Source organism: Halichoerus grypus, chromosome 3, assembly GCF_964656455.1.
Source record: "Halichoerus grypus chromosome 3, mHalGry1.hap1.1, whole genome shotgun sequence".
Classification (NCBI taxonomy): domain Eukaryota; kingdom Metazoa; phylum Chordata; class Mammalia; order Carnivora; family Phocidae; genus Halichoerus; species Halichoerus grypus.
The window spans coordinates 125087118-125105030 of NC_135714.1; the positions used below are offsets into that span (position 1 = coordinate 125087118).

Sequence of the window (17913 nt, forward strand, 5' to 3'; positions counted from 1 at the left end):
GTCGTTCTGCATAACATATTATGGGAAGGTGAGAGTCAAATGGGAATAGAATTTTAAAACTCTGAAAATTTCTTCCTACAAGAAAGAAACACATATACTCACTTTTTCATTGTAGATATCCCCAAGCATTGTACTTGCTCTCACAACATCTAGTTTTTGAAAATTGTTTCTTGCGATTTTCACAACCTTTTTCAAGTATTTAATTGCTTCTGTCATCTCTCCTTGGCTGGAATAAATAAAATAGGAAACTATTGGAGTATCATCTCATTTAATGTCACAGTAAAGAGAAGAGATTTTGTGTCTTTGCTTTAGAAAGTGCAAAATGGTCCAGGATAATGAAATGTGAAATGCAAATTTAAAAAATATGTGGCTTGTCTTTGTTGGAGTATACAGTGAGTTAAAACTTAAACCTTTAAACCCTCATTGTTGCTGGTGGGATTGTAAAATGGTGCACCTGCTTTGGAAAACAACTTGGCAGATCCTCAAAAATTTTGATATAGTTACCATATGACTGAACAATTCCACTCCTATATATATGCCCAAGAGAAATAAAAATATTATGTCCACACAAAAACTTGTACACAAATGTCCATAGCAGCATTATTTATAGTAGCCAAGAAGAGGAAACAATCCCAATGTCTATCAATTGAATGAATGAGCAAAATGTGGCCTCTCCATACAATGGAATATTATTCTGCCATAAGAAAGAATGAAGTTTAGTGATACATACCACAACATGGATAAACCTTGAAAATAAGTTAAATGAAAGAAGCCAGTCACAAAAAAACATATATCGTATGACTCCATTTACATAAAATGTCCAGAATAGGCAAATACATAGAAACAGAAAGTAGGCTAGTGGTTACCAAAGGCTGGTGAGAAGGGGAATGGAGAGCGGTTGCTAAGAAATATGGGGTTTCTTTTTGGAGTGACAAAAATGATCCAACTTAAATTGTGGTGATGGTTGTACAACTCTGTGAATATAACTAAAAAATACTGAACTTTAAAATGGTGAATATATGGTATATGAATTATATCTCAATGAAGGTGTCATTTTTTAAAAAAGAAAACCTCTGAAAAGGTGGAAATTTTCCATACTACTTTGCAAATGAAGCCAGTCCTTTTGGGGAGGCAGAACCTGCAGGAGGTATTAGAACAAATAAGATGAAAATGGAGTATTTCAGAATTCCCCCAACCAGGACTCCAAAGAATGAGAGAGAGATACAGCCCCCAGATGGAAAGGCCTGGCTTCTGGAAGGCATGGCACAACCATTGGCAAACGCCAAGAATTTATATAAGGAAGAAATAAGATTTCATTGTGATATGCCACTGAGATTCTAGAGATTGTTACAGCAACTCAAATTACCAAAAGTAGCTAAAACAATTTTGGCTATTTTTTTTTTCTCTCATAAAGAATTGAGGGCACATCATTTTAAAGATTTCAATGAATTATATTCAGAAACTTCTATTATTTGAATTCTGCTCTCATTTTATAAATCTGAGTCCCAAATACTCATCAGTTTTTCATGATCTGAATGCCACTTCAAGTATATACAAATCTTAGTTTTATATGAATGAGCAAGAGCTAAACAGAAAGAGGAGGGAGGAGTGGAAAGACTCTAAAAATCTCCCTAAAGGAGATAATTATTTGAAATTTGAAAGCCAGTCTAAGGAGACAGGCTCTTTTAGGAGCCAGCTGTAGTGATATCCTATGTGAAGAATGCTTAGGGGCCCACTGAGAGAGGCACACTCTCATAAAAGCAAACGAGATTAAGAACCAAGATAGAAAATATTTGCTCAACCGAAGAGACAGTAATTTTCAAAAAGAGCTATATTCAAGGTATAATATACTATGACTGATTTTGTAGAGGTCGCTGAAGCCAAAGTCCAGCTCAAGGGAAATTTGGCTGCTGATTCAGGGATTTGCCATAAACAATTAAAATGCTATGGACAAAGAAAGAAGTGATTTCAAAATAATGGCTCCAAATTAAGTGTGCTGAAAAAATTCAGTTTTATCCGTTGACTCTGAATTTTTAATTTTTTCCTCAACTCCTAACAGAATGGTGAATCTAAGATTATATGAAATTCTATTGTTAAATCATATCAGAACCACTGAAAATTTGTATTAATGTGACAAAATCCAGAATTTAGAGATTTTAAAATGACAGAAAACTTATAATGGTAGTCTTGAATTAACTATAATAAAGGAAAAACTATTATTTCTGAATGTCTCTGAATCCCTAGAATTTCCCTTTGCTTTCATAGGCCAGCAGTTCCCAGTGAACACCTATGCCATGACTCAATAATTCACAGGATGAAATTCTGAAATGCAGAGGTTGTTTTGCAATTGAGCTGCTCCGTGCATGGGTATTTCTCAATTTATACTGCAAGGATTTACTCATAGGAGCTCCGGAGGGTATGGTAATGAATGTAGCATATACAGAAGCTTTGCTACAAATTTTTAAATTACTGAAATTACTGGGCACCTGGGTGGCTCAGGTGGTTAAGCCTCTGCCTTCCGCTCGGGTCATGATCCCAGCGTCCTGGGATAGAGCCGCAAGTCGGGCTCTCTGCTCAGCTGGGAGTCTCCTTCTTTCTCTCACCCTCCCTCTCCCTCTCTGTGCTCTCTCTCTGAAATGAATAAATACAATCTTTAAAAAATTATTGCAATGACAGAAAAATTTAGCAATATTAGTACCATATTTCATTGATTCTAAAACACACATTTTCCCAGGTTTTAACATTTCTGAAATCAGGATGTCTTACAACAGGTGGGCATCTTACGATCTTTGTCAGATGGGGAACAGTCAGGTAGGTCAAAGTTGTTGCTGCAGAAATGGATTAGGTTTATAATCCCGGACATGACCCAACAATTGCAATGCCTTGATATTTCTGTTAAAAACTATTTAAAGATAATTTCAAAAAGGGATAGGAGTACTGGTTGTTTTCTAAACACCTTTATGAAATCTTCTGAAAGTTAAGAAAATACCAACTTCAAAATGGGCAAATTGAGTGTCCATGACTTGGAAAAAAATCCTGGAGATGATACTGGAGCACTATTTTAAGAAAGGCTATAGTACCAAAGTTCTTGACGGCATAAAAAATAATATGTTTGGGAAAAAAATAGTGATAATTCTGATTTAAAAGTGATTCAGAAGAATTGGACTTGGAATGCAAATATGTTTGAGTAGTATAATCAATTTGTTTGTATTTTTTTACATGAATGCTTAGGAGTAATAAAAATGTCTGTGTGTAATTGAGCCTAAAATAGCTCTTTTGTTAAGTATAAAATCAAAATTCTAAGCAATAAGAGTTATTATGTTACAGTTTAGTTAGAATATGATTTTTGGTAGTATGTAAGGTGCATCGTCCAATAGAAACAATCTTAGATTCAGTGAAATCTAAAAATAAAGCTACTCCTTCAGTATAATGGGTAGTTCTTTGGCTAGTAAATTTTTGATTAAAACTTTCTAGGAAGTTTAAAATTCACATTGAATTTATGTATACATGATATATAACTAGAACATAATGAGAGTCAAAAACTCTAAAACTGGTCCAATTACTTAATAGTTCTAATAAATCTCTACATGTATCTATTCATTTTATTTAATTTTATGCAAAAACAAACGTACCTAATTTTTTGTGCTTGTGTTTATGTCATATGTGCATAATCATAAAGCAATCATATATTCAACAGCATTCTGTTTATATAGTGGGCATCAAAATATCAACATTTCTAACCTTACAAATTCACTTGCGAAATGGCATTCATTTCCCTGGCTGCAGTTTAAATGGCAAAATTTAATATTAATCTAAAATCTCTGAGCAAATAGAACTCAACACATAATAATTTTTTCCATGAATCTCTACAATAGATGATTGATGAACTATATTATTACCACATGCAATAAAGAGTTAAGAGGTAATATTTTATTTTCAGTGGCAAGAATTTTTTTATTTTTCTTTAAATTCAATTAGCCAACATATAGCACATCATTAGTTTCAGATGTAGAGTTCAATAATTCATCAGTTGTGTATAACACTCAGGGGTTATCACCTCACATGCCCTCCTTAATGCCCATGGCCCAATTACCCCATCCCCCACCAACCTCCCCTCTAGCAACCCTGTTTGTTTCCTATAGTTAAGAGTCTCTCATGGTTTTTCTCCCTCTCTGATGACTTCTCATCTATGATTGTCTGTGCTGTTTCTTATATTCTGCATATGAGTGAAACCATATGATAATTGTCTTTCTCTGATTGATTTATTTTGCTCAGCATTAATACCCTCCAGTTCTATCCATGTTGATGTAAAGGGTAAGAATGCATCCTTTCTGATGGCTGAGTAATATTCCACTGTATATATATGCCACACCTTCTTTATCCATTCATCTGTCAATGGACATCTCGGCTTTTTCCACAGTTTCGCTATTGTAGACATTGCTGCTATAAACATTGGGATGCAGGTGCCCCTTTGAATCAGTACATTTGTATCTTTGGGGTAAATACCCAGTAGTGCAATTGCTGGGTCGTAGGGTAGCTCTATTTTTAACTTCTTCAGGAACCTCCATACTGTTTTCCAGAGTGGCTATACCAGTTTCCCACCAGCAGTGTAAGAGGGTTCCACTTTCTCCGTGGCAGGAGTTTGAAATTTTTTTTTTTGACATCAGAAATGGTCAGTATTGGAATAAGTAAGTTCATGCAAAAACATTTTAATAAGTTTAGAATATTCATAAAATAGACCCACGAATGGGTTGAGTGTGTCAAGAGTCACTAGCGGGCAAATTAAAAATTATTTGGCTGTTTTACAAAATTAACTAGAGTGGGAAATTATGTGTATAACCAAGCCGAAGAGTTATCTAAGATTAGAACTTATTGAACTTGGAAAAAAATGTCAACCTGCCTTGTTATTTCTATTCTTAATTATTCTTGGGTATAATTGTCATACAATATTATATTAGTTTCGGGTTTACAACGTGATGATTCAACACTTGTCTACATTGTGAGATGATTACCACAATAAGTCTAGTCACCATCTGTCTCCATAAAAATGTTACACAATTTTTTTTGCTTTTGATGAGCACTTTCAAGATCTACTCTCCCTCAGCAACCTTCAAGTACGCTCAACACCACTGATTGGAGTTGCTCTGCTGCACACCACATCCCCATGACCTATTTACTTCACACCTGGAAGTCTGTACCTCCCAACCCTGTTCATCCCTTACGCTCAACCCCTAAACCCCCTTCTCCCTGGCAGCCGCCAAACTGCTCACATACATGAGTTTCATTTTGCTTTGTTTTGTTTGTTTGTTCAGTTTGTTTTTCAGATTCTGCATATAAGTGGCAGCTTAAGTATTTATCTTCGTCTGCCGGACTTATTTCACTTAGCTTAATACTGTTAAAGTTCACCATGTTGCCCCAAATGGCAAGGTTTTATTCTTTTTTATGGCTGAGTAGAATTCCATTGTGTATATATACTATATCTTACTCATTCATCCATTGATGATACTTAGGTTATTTCCGTATCTTGGCTACTGTAAATAATGCTGCAGTGAACACAGGGGTGCATATACCTTTTCAAGTTAGTGTTTTCATTTCCTTCAGATAAATATCTAGAAGTGGAATTGCTGGATCACATAGTTCTACTTTCAATTTTTTGAAGAACCTCCATACTGTTTTCCATAGTGGCTGTACCAATTTATATTCCCACTAACAGCGCACGAGAGTTCCCCTCTCCATGCCCTTGACAACATTTGTTTTTTATCTTTTTGATAATAGCCATTCAAACAGGTGAGAGGTGATACCTCATTAAGGTTTTGATTTGCATTTCTCTGATGATTAGTGATATTGAGCATGGCCTATTGGCCATGTATATGTCTTCTTTGGAAAAATGACTGTTCAGATATTCTGCCCATTTTTTAATTAGATTGTTTGGGAGTTTTTTTGCTATTGAGTTATGTGAGTTCTTTATTTATTTTGGATATTAACTCCTTATCAGATATATGACTTGCAAATATTCTAGTTCAGTAGGTTGCCTTTACATTTTGTTGATAATTTCTTTTGCTGTACAGAAGAAGCTTTTTAGTTTGATGTAGTCACACTTACTTATTTTTGCTTTTATGCCTTTCTTTTTGGAGTTAGACCCCCCTGCCAAATCACCAAGACATACAACAAAGAGCTTACTGCCTACCTCCTCAGAGTTTTAGGATTTCAGGTTTTACATTTGTCTTTAATCCATTTGGTGTTAATTTTTTGTGTATGGTGTAAAAAAGTAGTAACTTTTGCATGTGGCTGTCCAGTTCACCTAATACCATTTATAAATAAACTGTCCTTTTCCCATTGTATATTCTTGGCTCTTTTTTGTAAATTAATTGACCATATATATGTGTGGTTTATTTCTGGACTCTCTGTTCTGTTCTATTGATCTATGTGTCTGTTTCTATGCCAGTACTGTACTGTTTCTGTTTGTTTGCTTTTGCTTTTTTTGTTTTGTTTTGTTTCATTTTAAAGATTTTATTTATTTATTTGACAGAGAGAGAGAGCACAAGTAGGCAGAGTGGTAGACAGATGGAGAGGAAGAAGCAGGCTCTGCTCAGCAGAGAGCACAATGTGGGGCTAGATCCCAGGACCGTGGGATCATGACCTGAGCTGAAAGCTGAGGCTTAACCGATTGAGCCACCCAGGCACTCTGAGTATTATAGATTTATAATACAGTTTGAAATTAGGGAGCATATGACTCCAGCTTTGTTTTTCTTTCTCAAGATTGCTTTGACTATTCAAGATCTTTTGTGGTTCCATATACATTTTACAATTTGTTCTATTTCTGGGGAAAATGACATTAGGATTTTGATAGGGATTGCACTAAATATGTAGATTGCATTGGGAAGTATGGACATTTTAACAATATTAATTCTTCCAATCCATGAACACAGAGTATCTTTCCATTTATTTGTGTTTACTTCAATTTATTTCATCAATGTTTTATATTTTTCAGTGTACAGGTCTTTCCACCTCCTTGGTTAAATTTGTTCCTAGATATTTTATTCTTTTTGATGCCATTATAGATGGAATGTTTTCTTTTTTCTTTTAAAAAGATTTATTTATTTATTGAGAGAGTGAGCAAGTGGGGGGGAGGGGCAGAAAGAATCTTTCAAGCAGATGCCCCGCTGAGCTCAGAGCCTGATGCAGCGCTCGATCCCATGATCCATGAGATCATGACCTGAGCCGAAACTAAGGGTCAGATGCTTAACTGACTGAGCCACCCAGGTGCCCTGGGATTGTTTTCTTAATTACTCTTTCTGATAGATTGTTGTTAGTGTATAGGAATGCAACAAATTTTCATATGTTAATTTTGTACTTTGAAACTTTACTGAATTCATTTATTAGTTCTAACAGTTTTTTGGTGGAGTCTTTAGGATTTTCTATATATAAAGTCATGTTGTCCACAAATAGTGACAGTTTTACCTCTTTTTTCCATTTTGGATACCTTCATTTCTTTTCCTTGCCCAATTGCTGTGGCTAGGACTTCCAATACTATGTTAAATAAAAGCGGTGAGAATGGGCATCCTTGTCTTATTCCTGATCTTAGAGGAAAAGTTTTCAGTTTTTCACTATTGAGTATAATATTAGCTGTGGGCTTGTCATATATGGCCTTTACTATGTTGAGGTTCATTCCCTCTATCCTCACTTCCTTGAGAGTTTTTATCATAAATGGATGTTGAATTTTGTCAAATGCTTTTTTCTGCATCTGTTGAGATGATTATATTATTTTATCCTACATTTTGTCAATGTGGTGTATCATGTTGATTTTTCTTTAATTGACCCACTGGTTGTTCAGTATCATGTTGTTAATCTCTATATATTTGTGAATTTTCTGGGTTTTTTTTTTTTTCTTGTAATTCATTTCTGGTTTCATACCATTGTAGTCAGAAAAGATGTTTTATTTGATTTCAATCTTCTTAAATTTATTGAGACTTGTTTTGTGCTGTAACATATGATCTGTTGTGAAGAATATTCCCTGTGCTCTTGAGAAGAATGTGTATTCTGTTGCTTTTTATGGAATGTTCTGTATATATCTATTATGTGCAACTGGTCTAATGTGTCATTTAAGGATGATGTTTCCTTATTGATTTTCTGTCTAATGATCTATTTATTGATGTAAGTGGGGTAATAAAATCCCCTATTTTGTTGTAGTGCTGTCACTTTCTCCCTTTAGATCTGTTAATATTTGCTTTAGATATTTAGGTCCTCCTATATTATATGCATAAATATTTAAAAATGTCATATCCTCTTGTTGGATTGATCCCTTTATCATTATGTAATTCCCTTCTTTGTTTTTATTACAGTTTTTGTTTTAAAGCTTATTTTGTCTAATGTCAGTTTAGCTACCCCAGCTTTCTTTTGGTTTACCAATTGTATGAAACATCCTTTTTATCCCTTCACTTTCAGTCTGTGTGTATCCTTACATCTAAAGTGAGTCTCTTATAGGCAGCATATAGATGGGTCTTTATTTTTTTATTATTCATTTAGCCACATTGTGTCTTTTGACTGGAGAATTTAATCCATTTACATCTAAAGTAATTATTGACAGGTATGTGCTTATTGCCATTTTTTAAACTGTTTTCTGGCTGCTTTGTAGTTCCTCTATATTCCTGTCTTCTTCTTTTGCTTTCTTCCCTTGTGGTTTGATGACTTTCTTTAGTGTTATGCTTAGATTCCTTTCTTATTATCTTTTGTGTATCTACTATAAGTTTTTACTTTGTGGTTACCATGAGGGGCACATATAACAGCTTATATATATAACAGTTTATTTTAAGTTGACAGCAACTTAAGTTTGAATACATTCTAAAACTCTACATTTTTACTGCCTCCCACTCCACCTCTTATGTTTTTTTTTTATTTTTTTAAAAATTTATTTATTCATGAGAGTCAGAGAGAGAGATAGAGAGAGGCAGCAGCAGAGGGAGAAGCAGGCTCCCTGCCTAGCAGGGAGCCCGATGCGGGACTCGATCCCAGGACCCTGGGATCGTGACCTGAGCCGAAGGCAGATGCTTAACCATCTGAGCCACCCAGGTGTCCCTCCACCTCTTATGTTTTTGATGTCACATTTTACATCTTTTTATTTTTTGTACTCCTTAACTAATTATTGTAGTTATTTTCACTAGTTTTGTCTTTTAACCTTCATATGAGTTTTATCAGTGACTAACCCATTATCTTTACTATATATTTACCTTTACCAATGAGATTTATACTTTAATATGTTTGCTTGTTACTAATTAATGCCTTTTTTTTTTTTAGCTTAAAGTAGTTCCTTTAACATTTCTTTTAAATCCAGTTTGTGATGATAAACTTCTCTAGCTTTTGCTTGTCTGGAAAACTTTTTATCTCTCTTTCAATTCCGAATGATAACCTTGCCAAGTGGAGTATTTTTGGCTGCAACTTTTTTCCTTTCAGCACTTTGAATATATTATTTGCCTCCCTCTCACTTGCAAAGATTCTGTTGAAAAATCTGCTGATAGTCTTTGGGGTTTCCCTTGTATGTAACAACTTGCTTTTCTCTTGCTCCTTTTAAAATTCTCTCTTTATCTTTAACTTTTGATATTTTAATTGTAATGTATCTTGGTGAGGATCTTTCTGGGTTCATTTTAGTTGAATTTATCTGGGATTCCTGGATATGGATGTCTATTTTTCTCCCATGTTAGGTAAGCTTTCAGCAATTTATTTCTTCAAATGAGTTTTCTCCCCCTTTCTCTCTCTCTGGTCTCTTCTGGGACCCTTAAATTATAAATATTATTCTGTTTGTTGTTGTCTCCAAGGTCTTCTAAGCTATCTTCCCTTTTTAAAATTCTTCTTTCTTTTTGCTGCTCTATTTAGGTGAGTTCCACTGCCCTGTCTTCTAGATCACTGATCCTTTCTTCTGCTTCACCTAGTTTGATGTTGAACCACTCTAGTGTATTTTTCACTTCAGTTATTGTATTCTTCAGCTCTGTGAGTCCTGTTTACTTCTGCGCTTTCTTATATTTTCTATCTCTTTGGTGAAGTTCTCACTGTGTTCATCCATTCTTCTCCCAAGTCGTTGAGTATCTTAATTATATTACTTTTGACTCTTTATCAGGTAAATTACTTATCTCTATTTCATTAAATTTTTGACTGCGGTTTTATCTTGCTTTTTCATTTGGATCATAATCCTCTGTTTCCTCCCCCCCCCCTTTTTTTTGATTCTCTATGTTTGTTTCTATGTATTAGGTGAAACACTACCTCTTCCAGTCTTGAAGGAGTGGACTTGTATAAGAGGTGAATCTTGTTGTTCAACATTGCTCTAACTCTTGGTTGTCTCTTGAACCTTTGTGATTACCTGAGCAGCATGATTTGTTCTTGATAGGTGCAAGGGGTTGAAGTGTGCCAAGACCTGTCAGTTTTCCAAAGGGAGGGATCTCAGTCAGCACCTACTTTCAGGCTGATTGGAAGCCAGATGCTCAGGCAGCAGCTTTAAAGTATTCAACTATATATAGTCCTATGGGGCTATAATTGTAAACCCTGCAGACCTTCAGAACAGGTGACCCAAAGGTGTCCCTTGGGTGACAGTTGCAAAATTTGAGGCTTCCAATGAGTGTATAAGCTCCTTTCTGTGAGGTACCAGTGCACTGTAGGAAGGCCTAAAGAATTCAGAAAGATGGCCCCACATGGCCTATATTCCCTGAGAGCACCTTTGCAGCCTTCTAGGGATGTGGCAAACTTGAAGTTTGCCCTTCAAACTCAAGTCCCAGGATGAGTAAATAGGACTCTTTCACGGAAAGATTGGGAGTGTGTTTCAGTCTTCATTCTCTGTAGTACTCTGGGGATGGTAACCTGCCAGGAACTGTCTCTCTGTTACAGTCCCATGGGTTCCAGGAATGCAAGCCCCTCTGGCTGTCAGAGCCAGGTGACTGAGGAGCATCTCCTATGTAGACTTCATGTGTCCAACAGTTTTAGCAAGGCAGCAGGAGAGCACAGAGCTGGGGCGCACTTGCTTGAGCTATCAAGGTAGAGAGAGTGCAAAAATGGCACCCGCCTGTGCCTCAGCCTGGAGAGAGTCCCATAGGCCTCTGCCCCTCCAGCATATGCTTTAAGATTAGCAAACTTCACATATAGTCTATGTACTTTTCAAATTGTTACTTTTGTGCTGGTCCCTGGGGTAAGTCACTCTGCATACAAGCTCTTCAAGAGAAGTACTCTAGTTCCCTATAGCCCTTTGGGTTTCCTGGATGTCAGCCTTATTGGTTTTCAAAGCCAGACATTTTTGGGGCTTGTCTCTCCATTGCAGGTTGGGGTGGCTGATGTGGGGCATGAATCCCTCATTCCTCAGGGAGAAGTTACAGATTTGTGAAATCACTCCCAATTATGGATTGCTATGTTGCAGGTGGGCTTTTGATAAGAATGCATCTCAGCCTCTCCCACTCATCTAGATGTGGGTCTTTTACTGTTTATTGTAAAGGAGCTGTTCAGCTAGTTTTCAGATCTTTTTCAGAAAGAACTATTCTGTATGTAGCTATAGATTCAGTGTGTCTATGGGAGGTGAGTTCAGGATCTTCAAATGCCACCATCTTGGATGCCCTCTCTTAAGCTGCCTTTAAATACTGACTAAAATTAAATATTTTGTCTACATGCTATTTTTCTATGATCTGTATGGAAATAAACACAGCAACTCTGAGGAACAACTGCATGATTATCCCATAGTCTTTGATTTATACTAAAAATTTAATAAAACTAGTCTTCAAATGTCAAAAAAAGAGGGGTGAGTTGTATGGTATATGACTTATATCTCAATAAAGCTGTTTTTTTAAAAAAAAAACCTTTAAAAAGTTTATAAAAGGTGAATAGTAGTTTGTTCTTGCAAGTGTCCCTTAGCTGTGAAATCTTAGGTGTCACTAAAGTCATCTATACAAGTTGTTATAAACGTACTGGCAAAATGCTTAGAATGACATACAGTTATTACCAGAGTGCTTAGCATATACCAAGCTTCATATATTTTTTAAATAAAGGAATGGCTGGAAATTTGAGAAGGGAAACGCTTATGCATACTCATAAAAATTAAGCTCCCAGGTAAATTGTGAGTATATCAGTCATTGGATGTTTGGAGTCCATGACTGTCAACTCTTGTCTCCTGGATATTTTGGTAACATCAAGAACATCTTTTTATTTCAGTAACTTCCTTGAGAGACTATCAAATGCCCTACAATGTGCTAGTTGCTGGGGAATATGGTTCCTGCCCTTAAAGCCTTTCACTGTCAACTTGGGGAGATAATTTCTTCTAAGTGATGTCATCTAATGATGAGGCTAATGGCAATTTTGGAATTCCTCTTTAGGAAACTCCTGCATAGTAGAGTGGTGTAAAGCATTCATAAGTAATTTAATGAATTTTATTTCAAAAATCAGGTTACCCATAGGGATTATTTACTACATTTTCTAAATGTGACTCTAAATTCTTTTGACTGTTTCCAGAGACCAAACCCACCTCTCAAACAATGATGTGCTATTTTGAATATATGTGTGTGTGTGAGTGTGTGTGTGTACACACACATACATTTTGACATACATATCAAAAGCATATGCCACAAGCTCAGAAATCATTTCAAAAGAGTTTAATTTTAAACAGGTAGTGTCAGGATTAGAGGTATCAACTTGCATAACCTCCCAAGATTTGATGAGGATAATGTTCATTTTCATAGATAAACTATGGTATGTTTGCAAAAATAAGTTAGATTGCTTTACAGATTTATTTATTTTATTTGAGAGAGAGAGCGAGCGAGCAAGCACATGTGGGGTGAGGGAGGGGGTAGAGGGAGAAGGAGATAAGTAGACCCCTTGCTGAATGAAGAGCCCCAGGTGGGGCTCAATCCCAGGACCCTGAGATCATGACCTGAGCCGAAATCAAGAGACAGAGGCATAACAGACTGAGCCACCCAGGTGCCCTGCCAAGTGTTACTTTTTGAAAATCTTCCATTATGCAATGAATGAAATGCCATAATGTGAACATACACTCTGCAAGACAGACGGCACGTTAAGTCCTGGTGTCTGGCTTTTAGGGGGCAGGGTCAAAGAACTAACACTTTTTGTTTACTTGAGTGCCAGGTACTATCAGATGCATTCTTTTTTCCTTTTTTATTTGTAAAAGAATGCTCTGTGGGGACGCCTGGGTGGCTCAGTCGTTAAGCGTCTGCCTTCGGCTCAGGTCATGATCCCAGGGTCCTGGGATCGAGCCCCACATCGGGCTCCCTCCTCTGCGGGAAGCCTGCTTCTCTCTCTCCCACTCCCCCTGCTTGTGTTCCCTCTCTCGCTGTGTCTCTCTCTGTCAAATAAATAAATAAAATCTTAAAAAAAAAAAAAAATTTAAAAAAAAAAAAAAAAAAAAAAAAAAGAATGCTCTGTGTATCAGAAGTAGAATGGAATTTCACATCCCTGAAGTTGTGAATATTGCTGTTTATGATTCTGTTCTCATTTTTTTCATAACAAAATCATGAATAATTTTCTTCCACATTTAGGCATAGCTCAATTCTCCAGAAAAATTATGAATTGTTTGAGGAATATTTCAAATGCAGACATGGAGTAAAGTACCATGAGAGATGCACTTACAAATTTAAATATTTGTTTTGTGGGACAACTAAAATGGTATTGAGAGAACTGGAGGGTATAAAATTATTAATAAATAAAATAGTCCACTATTTAGAATTTTGAGCAAACTTGTGGATTTCTAGGACTAAAAATGTCTTATCAAATTGATGTGAACTCTCCAAGCTCTTTCTTGGACTGTAATATTCAAGAAAAAAAGTTGATGATATAAGAAAAAAAAAAGTAGAGACTTCTTTGAATATCACTTTAAAACCTCAGGGAAAAATTATTATTGTTGTTTAGCTAAAATGGACTCACTGAAGGTTATTTATTTCATGTTCCTTAAAGCTGATGTATTTTTGATGAAGTACATTTTAGATTAGGCTTGGCAGGCTGAGGATTGTTAAATCACAACATATACAAACAAAAACCAAGTTTGGTGAGCAAGAAATACAAAACGTATAAACAAAAGTTTTGCTGGCTGAGTCCAGTTGTTTTTTCCCAAAGCAGCGATAGATTTCCAAAACATCTAAAATTATCTAGAACTTGCTCTAACAAATAATGCTAGAGAAAAAGCCTTTCTAGTATAAATTACATGCTCCACTCAATGAAGGTACAGCTCTATAGCCAGCAAAATTGTTATTACAGCATCTGAAATGTACACATTATGTGTTGCTCAAAGGATTTCCAAATTTCCAAGTTGGCAATAGATTTAGAAGCCAATCTTCCTTTGGAAGGGACAGAATCAAATATTTTCTTGAAAAGCTACAGATTATTTGTATAAGTTAAAGGATAAGGTTAAAATGTTAGACAAATATTAATTCCAGTTTTCTATATGCAGTGCACAGGTGCAACTTGAACAGCATATTATATGGTATAATCATTAAATTCATTCAACCAGACCTTAGAGAGTTAAAAACATATATTCTGAGGAACAGGACTCCTCGGTCCAAAGGATGAGAATGAAACAGTGCAGAATATTTGTGTATCAAGGTGATTCCAGTTTCCAACTGGGAAAACAGGACTGTTAACACCCACATCCCCTGACAACTGTCCAATTATGTATATCACACTTGGCCTACTGTTTGCAGTAGAAGTAATCAATAAAGGATGTGGTTGAGTGAACATAGATTTTGGTTGAACCAATGCATGAAAACTTAATCATTTACTCAGAGAGAAGAAATCAAATAGAGCAGAGATGAAACAGCCACTAAGGGGATTGTTGATTGTGCCACCAAGTTTGTGGGCCACAGATGAAAGTAATAAGGCAAATGGAATCAGTGACAGGAGAAAATGTAAAAAGCTATTCTTAATTTCATGAATTAATAGAAATGTTTTGATGTATTTTTGGGGGGTCATTTTTAGGAAATTTTGCATCAAAGCCCGGATGTTCCATTTTAAAGAATATATGAAAATTACTAGGGCATGTCATTTCTCTCAAGCAAAAAGAAATTAATTTTCAGCTGTAACAGAAAGGTAATTTTCACACTTGAAACTTTGTACTGATTGATTGAAAGATCTCCACTGTGGAAAGTTTTCTAGGAAATAATTTAACCCGAGTTTGCAAGAAAATTTACAATGAGTATGAAATAAACCCAGAGGTAGGCTAGTTGTGACCAATGTGTCTTGACCAATTCTCATTTTGGTGATTTTTTCCCCTAGATTCTTTTCAAAAGTCATCCTGATTATTTGGAGAGTCTCGGCATTTCAGTAAAATGAGTTATTTCAGTAAATGAAGCAAAAAAAAAAAAATGCCATAAAGAAAACTGAGGAATTTTGCTCTCTGTATTTACTCAAATTGTCTGCCTGTGTTAATAATAATATTTACTTGGTAATTTCTCAACTCACTCTCTCTTTGTTTTATGGACCATAATTCTGGCTTTTATAGCTGTGTCATAGGCAATTTTTATCATTTTAGAATATCAACCCCTCCTTTTTTTCACTAGTATTCCAAGTGGGGTGGGAAAAGACATTGTAATGCTTATTTCTGTTATGCTCCTTAACCCCTTGTGCAATTAATATTATTCAGAAAAACAGCAAAAATAACAAACACTGTTTACTATTAAAACCTTCATCAATAGTAACTCTAATGGCATGGCTGGGTCCAGCATTACCAAATGGACAACTCTGTATTACCAAGTCCTTAGTCTTGAGGGAATATGGCGTGTTTTTCAATTGAAGGCTTAGTATAAATTCTTATAACCATTTTGAAGCTTCTAGCCTTAGAGATTATTCACCTTTCATGCACGCTCAGCTGATAGCCTTAGATACACACTTATGCTAGACATGGCTATCCTCGTCCATTTCCTTTAAAGAGATAAAATATATTTATAGAGATAGGACTACCATTAGTGAAACTCGTGCAATTGCACAGGTTAGGAAAAAGAGATTTAGAGAAGATGTAAAGCTTCATGTGCCGCTTGATTTATTTCTCTGCCGCCACTCCCATAATTTCCCCTATTTTGGTTGTGCTTCATTTCTTGCACGTTGCTGCTAATCTGAGGGCAGTTTAGGACCATGAAAGGGATGTGTGTGTGTGCACGAAAGGTGCCCTTAAAGTGAAATTTTTAAAAAATGACCACAAAATTTGTATCAAGGCATTTTGAGTCATCAGTGGATTTGATTTAATACATCTTCTTAGATAACTAGGGTGTGTTGTCTATCTGAAGAGAGTGTTTGTTTTTGAAACATCCGTCACTTGAGTTATTTTGCACAAATGGTAAAAGAATATGCTGAGGCTTACACTCCCCTGAATGCTACTCCATAACCACCAACAATGCTGCAAAATGGTAGATTTGGATTGGAAAGCTTGCAGTGTCCCTGGGGGTACTTCTTCCCTAAGGCCCCAGAAGAAGCATCTCCTGTATTCTCTTGTATATTACATAACATTATAAAACTAAGAACCCAGTTCTGCCATACAAATCATTGATGGCTTCACCAATACTTAGTAGATGGGAATTCTTATAAGTGGAATTTGTTTCATTGGGTATAAAAATGAGGTGGGGATTAATCTTCCTGCCTATTATATGTTTGCCCCAAGGCAGGTTCCCAGATTGTTGGAATAGAATTTTCCCCATCCCTGCCAAAAACATATCCTACTTTGTGATACATCAAATATAGCTGTATCCTTTTCCACATCTAAGCCCCAAGTAACACTTCAGCAACCAAATTAAAACATTAAATTGTCTATTATTTTTGCCAATATTTACCAGACTGTTCAACTCTCCCCTTAGCTTTTACTGTATAGACCAGGAATTCAGATCCTTGAGTGGAGATTAAAATACTCCAAGAGAGACACTTGTCTTTAACAGGTGAGAATTATTTTAAGATAATCTCATGCATCCAGAAGTTTAAGAAATAAAAACTAACAGTAACCAAAGCTGCATTCCAACCCTTATGACATAGTAAGTGCTCAATATATGTTTATAAAAGAAAATATTTTCCCCTGGAGTTTTATCTCTTTAGTCATGTTGGAACACATGTCATTTTGTAAAAATTATTTTATAAACATGTTAAGGGATGCATTTATTTAACTGTATAGGTTTAGGCCAGGTCTGCTACTATAAAGCAAGACAAATACCCCAACCATTTTCTACTAATTCTGGGCCATGTTAACAACAGAGTCAAGTAATTTAATGATCAAAATGAACTGCACCAAAGGACAAAGAATTGGTGTGTTACAAATAGACATTAAATTGAAAACTTATAAATCTCTTCTTTGTGTTCAAACGTTTGCTTCTTTCCAGTTGTTACATGGAAAGTAAACGTTTAAGGGATAGCTGGGTTGATTTTCCACAGGCTAGTTACCGATCTCTACTTGGAAGAACCACAACACTCACAGGTTGCTTGCTTTACCCACGGCTGGCCCCGCCTTCCTGGAGTAAACAGCCATACTTTCCTTAGAGATACATCTGTGTCCCTAACCACTTACCCAGTGATGACTGCATTGTCTTTTATTGGGAATTTTGAAGGGACTTTTCATTCCGTTGGCATGGGTATTTTAATATTTAATTATTTATTTAATTATTAATGATTATTATATTGGCAGTGGTAATTATGTAATGATGATGTACTTTCAGTTCACTAGACATTTAATCTTTTAAATGCTTTTTAAATAACAATTTTATCTTTTAAAAACACTACTTTGTATGTGTTTACAAGCTGAAATACAGGAATTAGAACTTGACATAATCTGTATCTGTTCTTTTTCTTCTTCTTACCGCTACTAACTACAACTACGACCAGCACCACCATTATTAAAAAGCCATCTCTTGGGTATAAGATAACATACCAAAAACCAAGGCCTTAATTTTGATAACTTTTCTTATT

General features: G+C 35.7%; 1 protein-coding gene across 1 annotated transcript in view; it reads right to left on the reverse strand.

The window, feature by feature from the left end:
• Positions 1-17913, reverse strand: part of TTC29 (tetratricopeptide repeat domain 29) — a 261685-nt gene that overhangs the window by 93154 nt on the left and 150618 nt on the right. The window contains exon 10 of the mRNA XM_078068212.1: positions 103-226. Coding sequence (XP_077924338.1) covers positions 103-226 — 124 coding nt within the window. The remainder of the gene's footprint in view (positions 1-102; positions 227-17913) is intronic.